General features: G+C 41.4%; 1 protein-coding gene across 1 annotated transcript; it reads right to left on the bottom strand.

Annotated features, from left to right (window-relative positions):
* Positions 1–2,700: 2,700 nt before the first annotated feature.
* On the bottom strand, positions 2,701–6,217 carry LOC140669611 (uncharacterized). The gene is made up of 3 exons (XM_072899611.1): positions 6,112–6,217; positions 5,888–5,974; positions 2,701–5,327 (listed from the first exon to the last, which is right to left on the bottom strand). Exons 1-3 carry the CDS (start codon positions 6,215–6,217, stop codon positions 2,701–2,703), a joined length of 2,820 nt encoding a protein of 939 aa, XP_072755712.1.
* Positions 6,218–8,930: the final 2,713 nt, after the last annotated feature.

The raw sequence follows: 8,930 nt of genomic DNA, 5'->3' as shown, positions 1-8,930 counted from the left end.
AAAATACAAAACTAATAAATTATTATTAGTATAAAACATTTTGATTAATTAATATTAGCAATCGGGAGCTAGTTGAAATTTATCGAGTCGGGCAGAAAATTCGTCGCATTTAGATGCGATAAGGCTGACGAGAGTTTGGTTTTATCCGCCAGTGATATTCGTCTTCGTCTTACAACGGCTGCCGGTTATATCGGAATTGCTATCGCTACCAGGAGGAGGCCTCGTCGTCGGGCAGATTTGCTGGTTGAACGGCGGTACGACAAGGAGTTATGATATCGGCGCCGATCGCCGCGCCAAGTGAAAACACGGTGGCGTGAGTAATATACAACCATAGGGCGATCTTTTATAGTGCGGAAGACCCCGAAGGGAATGATCCGCGACTACGTCTTGCGGAGATAGGATCGTTCTAACCTCGGCGGGAACGAGAGGAGAGGGTCAAGGAGGAGCGAACTCGGAGCAGTCAGCGGATTTTAGTCGTAAATAAAAGCATGTCTGCTACCAATCCTGTTTGTCTTGTCGTCGTACTGCATTGTTGCATCTTCTAAAGTTGTTTCTGAAACGATTGATGGAGAAAAAGCCATCAGTTAGAAATAAGTTGCGAGTCGTCCGCTCTTGCCTTCTTTTAAATGAAAAAAAAACCACAAGACTTAGAGTTGAATCTATTATTCGCTCTCTAAGAAACATGTCCTTGGCTGTCCAGAATTAAAAATAAAATTCAAAATGTAGTTATATATTTGAATTACATGATTATTTCGAGGCGTTCGTCTACGAGGAATCGATGAAAATTCCGATCGCACACACGCCTCGACGAGGAGGCCGGACACGCGTTGGATTCTAAGTCGAGCAGCATCATCGAACGCTCATTATTCGTATTCCGTTAGACGTGAGCAGCAGCGGAGCACGCGGAATGTCCGCGCGAGCAAATGACAGTGGGATCGGCGGGTGAGCGATCGATCGGTCGAGAAAGTGGCACGGCACGGCCAGCTGCCGTAATCGAGGCTGAACTAAGTCCGCGTGTCTTCTGCCAGCGCGAAGGTAATCAGGGCCACGGGGTCTGCAATTACCGGTGAGCATTATCGACCATAGTAGCGCAGTATGGTAGCCGCCGCTCCACTATCGCGTATGATGATAGCCGGACTTCAGTTCTCTCTTTCTCTTCCGTTTTCTCTCTCTCTCTCTCTCTCTCTCTCTCTCTCTTTTTTGCGATTCGTAGAAGTGAGTCGGTCCGACACCCTCGACAAGGAATATTAAACGCGATGCGGCGGCGGACACCGCGTGTGCGTACAGACTACCGATTAAAGCAGCAGGACGCCTGCGATTTGAATGATTAGATAGGGAGTCGACGATTCGGTGATCTCGCTGGTGGTCAAATAACAGCCTCCGGGCCCGTTCGTGACCGGTAGGCACGCATATCCCGGCGCGGCGGGTCGATAGTTCGCTCGTTCGGCCCAAGAAGAAGAGCCAAGAGCCGAGAGCCCATGCGGGAGATGCACGCCGGTATATACGTAAGTACACGTGTCTGATTGAACGACTAGCCGGTCGTTCTGCAACCTCCTCCCCCTGCGCCATGTCTTCCTTCCTCTTGCTTCTCGACAGGTGCGTCGGCCGGCGATTAATGCCTCGATCGTCCCGTGGATCAAAAACGCTCTTAAGGCGAGCTAACTGCGCGCCGTATACAGTAATTTCGTGGATATGAGTCCCGCGCATCTTGATTTCCTATCCGCTCTTTTAATCGTAAACGCGAGAAGGAGAACGTGTTTATGGGAATGAAGAATAATTTCAAGAGGCGGAGGACGTGCCCGTCCAACCCGAATGGTGCAACGGAAACTGCACCAAGTCTGAATAAATCAGAAGCTTTAACAATACTAAACGTCTATATTGCATTAATAATTGCGTTATTGAATGTATTATAAAAACGTAATCATTATTTATTTTATCCTTAATTATTCTTAAATGGTAGAATTTAAGTTGGACTTTTTTATCGAGTTCTATAATTTAAAAGAAAACGTTAATTACATTATTAATATATTAATTACTGCTGGAAAAAATATTTTACCCTACAATATAAATCTAAATTTTTTACCACAACTGTTCATATATTCTTTATTATTATAATACGGTTTCTATAGAAAAATATTGTCTTTATTGTTACGTTATAACATTCAGCAATTTCAAATTAATCTTACAATGGATTTATAATATATAATTATTATTGAAGATATATATACTTATCATATTTTGAAAAGATGAAAAGATCTTTATTATTAAATGCAAAAGAAATGATAACTTTCACATATGAAGCAATTGTATTTGCATATTATTTTTTATTTATATATTATACACAACAAATAGAATATAAAGTCGATATATATTATTATTATATTCTTTAAAAATTTTTACTTCAAAAAAGCTAAGTAGAGCCGACGAAAGACTACGGCACAAATTATTAAAAAAAAATTCGTATTTTATTCGCGTGTATTCGTGTTATATTTATCGCGTTCATCCTGGGTGCACTTAAGCGTCAGCGAGCAGAGACGGAAACGGTAAACGCAATCTAGGATTAAAGTTCGCGGAACCCTCGCTCGTTACGTCGCGGGCAACGAGCCCGTTCTAATTAACCGAGAGAGCTGAATTATGCAAAGGTGCCGCGGGGTGCACGCTCACCGGAAGTTACGCCGCGAATTCTCTCGCAGCGAGCATCTACTGACGATAGGCGCGCGACGACGTGTCGTCGCCTCCGTCCATCTCTCTCTCGCCAACGTCGAGCCGCGAGAAGGCCTCCGTCCATCCTCGCAATCCCAACGCATCCGCGGCATCGCCGGACAAGCAATCAGACACCACCCGCTGACTCTGAGAGGACACGTTGAATCCGCTCCCCGAGCGTCCCGCTAAGTTTTTTGCTTCCGCCCCATCGCCGCTTCCTGAAGTCTTCATTACCGCACCGCCGTGAGAATCGCGGCCAACGTTTGCATATACGTTGTCATTAGCGTTCCTCGGGCTCGGACGTTCGACGGAATCGAACTTGTTGCTTTCCCGCTTCATTGGCTTGTCGAAGCTCCAGAAGCGCCATTTATCCAGATTCTCTTTACTATAGGGATAAGGATCGCCGGGTAATCGTACATAATCTCCGTCGACGACGTACTCGTCTTCTACGTCTTCCTCTTTCGAGTCCAAAGCAGCATTCTTGCCACTTTCTATGGATTTCGAGTCCCCTTCACTTAATTTTGCGATCGATTTGATTGGATCATTGTTGGTTGATGGAGTATCGAAATCGGTATAGGTAGTGTCTTTTGTACGTGAGTTCATGTAACTGACGTTGGAATTCTCGAAGCGTTCTATTTCGTCCTGAACGTCCTCGTCTTTAAAGCGAGATTCGTCCGATTGTGCAGTTTCAGAAGACACGGGTAGACGAGCAATTTTTTTGCCATGACCAGCAGTTTGCGACTGACTTAAAGAAATCTCCTTTTCTTTATTCGCAATAACGTTTAGTGTCTCGGCAAGACTGTTAGTATCCGATGATTTTTTATTGCTATCTGAAAATGATCGAGACTCTAAAGAGGGTAAAAGAGTTCGTTTAATATTTAAATTATTAGAATCGTTAGATTTTCCTTCTTTATTCCAGCTCTTCGAATCTATCTCTTTTTTACTCTGCTGATTCATTGTCTTAATAATCACCTCTTTAGAACTTTCAGAATTTGTAGAGAAAGCTGACGTAAGTCTTAAGCATTTTATCTGCGTTTTATCGTTGAAAGCAGAATTAATTGAAAGTGTTGCAATACTACTAATATGCCGATGTGCATAAAAAATCTGCATACTCGCAGTGTGCAGTCTCTTGCTGGATACGTAACCGTCTGGTTTTTGCAACGATCCAAAATGCTTGACTTTCATCGATTTCGTAGTTTTATTTCTGGACTGATCGACTTCTTGATTTTCCAAGGTATTATCCTCGGTAGACTTGACGACTCGTACGTCCAACTTTGGTTGCGGCGCTTCCGGACGAATCGACATCATGTCTATATTTTCCATGTTATCGGACAAGATATAGTCTTTTTTATTAGATACTATTTTCGATTTCATCGCGAGATTCTTCCAGGCGGTGATCTCAGTGTCCAAGGTCGCTCCTTCCGGAACGTTATACTCGTTGTCGATCACTATCGTCTCCTTCGACACGTTCGACGATGTCTTCATGATTTTTCGGAAAGCCTCCGAACTCAGAGACGAGTCGGCGTCCATCTTTTCTTGCTGTGACCACTGTGTAATAGAATCACCACTCGGTGAAATTATATTCGCCTGATACGACGGAGTCGACAGATATTCCGCGGTTGTACCTTTCAACGCGTCCGACTCTTTCGTTGAAACGTTGCTCCTCGTCTCATCGGCGATGGTATCGCTACTCTTGGAGATCGGGGAGGTGTTTCGATACTTCTCCGCGTTTCTCTCGGGACCCTCGGACGCCGACGAAGGCGCATCCTCGACATCCGGCTTTGGCCGTTTCAGGTTCACTCCCCAAAACTGCTTCGTGACGTATTGCCGGCTCTTTTCGGTCAGGTTATCGTTATCGGCCGCTGGCTCCTCGGCGAGTTTCACGCCCCACTCGTAACGAAACGCCGTGTCGGGGTCGCCCTTCGGGTTATCGTCCGCTACCATCTCCGCTCGGTTCTCGCTACTATCGGCGGACTCGCCGTCCGTACGTATTACCGGCTTCTTCTCCTTCCTGTCCTTCTTTTCGTCCGACTTCTCGCGCTTTTCAGGCATGTTTGGCTCCCTGACGGGCGGTTTCGAGTTCCTGGGAGCGAAATCCGCGACCCCGCGCGTCGACGCGCCGATATTTCTATTTAGAGCGCACGATTCCAGAAGCGGCTGGAATTTCGTTCGCGGTGGCAGGCGATAACAGTGTCTCGGACTCGTGTAACGACGATAATGTGCGGTCACATTGGAATCATCTCTTGCCGCAAATTTCATCACGTCTCTATCTGATCGGTGTACACATATTTCATCGGGATCGTGCCACGCAAAGTCAGAGTCCGTTCCGCGTTCTAAAGTTTTTCCCGGTTCACTCGACTGCGACGAGATATAAGTCGCAGCCGACTGTTGAATCGTATTCGCGCGTTTTTCGTTTTCCTTTTCCACGTTATATTTCTCGACGCGGAAATTCCCATCTTTCGTAATCGATTGCGTCGTGTTGAAATTGGCCAGTTTTTGATTAACGACATCGACCTTGCCCGAAGAGTCTGTTGGCCGTTTCGAAACCGTTATTTCTGGATGATCGAGTGTTGGTGCTGTGCGATCGATGGTCACGATCGATGTGTCAGCTTCGTGGTTTCTATCTTCTGCAACTTATTCGATGACTTACGTCATGTAATATAGCGTGGCAAACAGAAAGTTAAGATATTTGTAGTTTCTCATACAGACGTAGATGCAACTCTAAATTTTTTTTTCTAATATTCTACTTAAAATTATGATTTTAATTTCGTGTACATGTATCATTACTTTTTATTTAAAATCATAAAATATTTATTAAATATATTATAATGTAAATAAAATGTGATATAATTTAATAATATTATTGAATTATTTAAAAAAATTATAATATATATAGTAAAATATTGTAAATATGATGAAACACTTTTATATCATTTATTATATATTATAATATTGAATTATTTTCAAAAATTATTATATACATAATAATAATATTGTATGATGAAACTCATACCATTTATTATAAATGACGTAATCTTTATCTAAAACAAACTAATTTGCTAGCAAAAGAGCACGTAAATTATACAATTTAACTTTTGTGCATATTATATAACATAGATTACATAATGATGCACGACAAAAAATAACCTCTCTGTCCCAAATATAATTATGACATGTGACTCACCTACGGATTTATTAAATATATCCTTCAGCCAAGTAAGGAATCCCTCTCGTCCGCCTACGGTCTTCTCATCGATGTGCAAGACGGACGCTGTGTAAAACACAAATGTCGCATTAAAAAATGTCATCCGCAGAATTGCCGAGTGCGTGATATCTTATGACACGCCGTATATTTATAACGATAAACGCGTGATTGCATGGTCATGTCTGTTATTTAGGATGACTGACCGGCAGATAAATGCCTTCGGGACTTGGGGCCAAACAACCCTCGTATGACATTGGCTGGGTCACATTGTCGCATCACACCCCTCGAATTCGTAGAAAACGCACTCATATTTTGTAGATTATACTCGCAGAATTTTGATGATAGATTTCTATAGATCTGCCTGATCTTTGATTGCTATAGGATCTTATCGATGAACTCGGCAGACTGTCTTTTACCAAGCCCATATGTCTGTCTTTTTGTCTGATTTGTCTGATTTTGTCTCATGTGCGATTTCATTTGTTATCGAAAGAAAAAGCGAGTAAATGTGATTTGCCTTAATTGCTAATGTCGAATTTTCATAAAGCTAGTAAAATGACAAGTTAAAATTTATCTTTTAATAATGCAAAGGCAAATGTCATAATTTAAATTTTAAAATGCTCTTTTATCAATTTTTTTAAATTAAACTAACATATATATATATATATATATATATATATATATATATATATATATAATAAAATTATAAAAATTCTATTATTGACGTTTGTAAATAAAACATATTTTTTCTTCCACCTTTAGCGTTCCTATTTTTTGTTGTCATTTCTAAATTGGAATTTATTTACATGATTTATGATGCATATACATATAATGCATATAACTTGTAATAGAAAGAACAAACTTGTAATGTTTGACGATGAATCCTAATTATTTCTAACAAATCTATGGCAGCTTCGAGTATAGTCGACTCATCAAAGTCACGAACTAGACTTCGGTTAATCATTGACAAAACTTTTCTTCCCATGAGATTCGCGACCCTCCAGCACCGCTAATGTTATAATGGACCAGAGATCAGCAGAAAGATCACACGCGTCGATGTATATTTTGATGTCACATCGTATGAAGAAAATGTCATTTATTTTTACAGTCATTTTTATTCATTAATGATTAAACACACGGTGCATTTCACTATAATTCAAATCGATAAAAGACAAAAAAATTTATATTTTTTTCAAACTTTTTTCGCGTGTAAACAATTTTTATCAAGAAGAATAGAACAAGAACTCTTTTTCTTTCTCTTTCTCTCGAGTAGAATTACTATAGGTAAAGGATCGAGGCTTGGTTCGCGCTGTCGCGTGAGAATGGCCATGGCTATTCGGGCCACGTACTTTGATAACCGTTAATAAAAGCTTAAAGGACATTATCGTAAGCATTCGTCGGGACATTAAAAAGCGCACGTGCCTTTAACGGTAGGCCCTCGATGCAATTTTAAACAGCCATTTCCGACCCCTTACTACCAATCGTCCTGGCTGACACATGTCCCCGATGCTGTTACATGAATCCAAGGGATCCATAGGACTGAATACCAATCGTCCATCACAGTATAAGCAAAGTAAAAGTAGTAAACTAGAAGTATAGAAATAAAGTATGAACACATTTGATTCGATGTACTGCTTTTGCATACACAAATACATTGTGATTTTGACATGATTTCGAATAAGAGAGTAATTGACTTATTAAATTAATTTATCAATTGAAATAAACTTAATAAATTCGGAACTTATTCCTCCAAATATACAAACTTGTCATATCGCAAATTAATATCTGTTCTCCTCCGAGTAAAAAAATGAAATTAAAGCGGAAAAGGGGATGTGTGACTGAAACATAGCGATACATTAGCCATAAATTCGTGGGTCCCCAGTGTCAAATAGAGAGTGCCGTACCGCCATATCAATTGTATAAATTGGCTATGACAAACTTACGCATCTTGCCGGCACGCGTATTATATATATATATATATACGGCAAGATTTCGTCCGTCGGCAAAAGTATCGGCGACGGGACAGCACTTTTCCCGTCGTAGAAATTTTGGTGCAGGTGTATTTCAGGGGTCCCGCGTGGTCGTTTGAGACATCGTTCCCCGGAGGACTCGAGCGCGAACGTGACATTCCACCTTCGACCACTCACGTACGCAGGGCACGCTGGCGGGTTTTGTCGTGCGATTCGTCGCGCGTTACGCAACGTCTTTCCCGTCCTTCATAAATCCTGACTCTGCCGGAGACGAATGTCGTTGCCGATTGCCAGAGAATGGCCCGCACAATGAGATAGGATGATACACATTTTTTTTTATGTATCCTCATAAAAGGTTTGTCTCTGCGCCGTAAGATTAATTTAGCACTCCATGCAATACCGAAGGAATTAATATTAATTAAATTTTTATTATAGAGCAGTGATAAGTTTAATCTGTAGGAATAAGGATCTTACGTGACGGAAAATAAAGCCATAATGGTATAATTATGTATCCAAAATTTTATTCAATTTGTTAGCTGTTAGCGAATTAATAAATGTATAGAAAACTAATTTTACAGATTAATAATTAGACAAATAATTTATTCTATTCTTTAATGTATTTAACTCCGCTGTCGCTTCAATTACATCATAACGCCTACAGAATTACTTCTGTTTCAAGCGCGTTCGCGTTCATAGAATCATCTCGTTGCCGTTACTGGCGACCAGAATCACGACGATTAATTTCGGGTCTGTCGTCGACAATCGTTTACGTTCAGGAACGATTTACACCGAGCGTTTACCCGCGCTAAGAGCTTAAAGCGCGTCGGGTAGGCAGGGTGAGTTTACATTCAGGGGGCGACGCGTGGGGTTGAAACCGCTCGTTTATCAGTAACCGACTCTAGTGAAAGCGACACCGAGGTACTACGCCGCACGAATAACAATTCCCCTACCTTTCTTACTCGGGCGATGTGAAAAGTATTGCCGGCGCGACGTCATCCCACGCGAACATCGCCGTCAGACGTTATTTATCCAGCCCGGCATTTATTTTTTTTATT

Source organism: Anoplolepis gracilipes, chromosome 9 (assembly GCF_047496725.1).
Source record: "Anoplolepis gracilipes chromosome 9, ASM4749672v1, whole genome shotgun sequence".
In the NCBI taxonomy this organism is placed as follows: Eukaryota; Metazoa; Arthropoda; class Insecta; order Hymenoptera; family Formicidae; genus Anoplolepis; species Anoplolepis gracilipes.
Note: the sequence above shows the minus strand (reverse complement) of the source record. Positions and strands in the feature narration are given on the sequence as shown.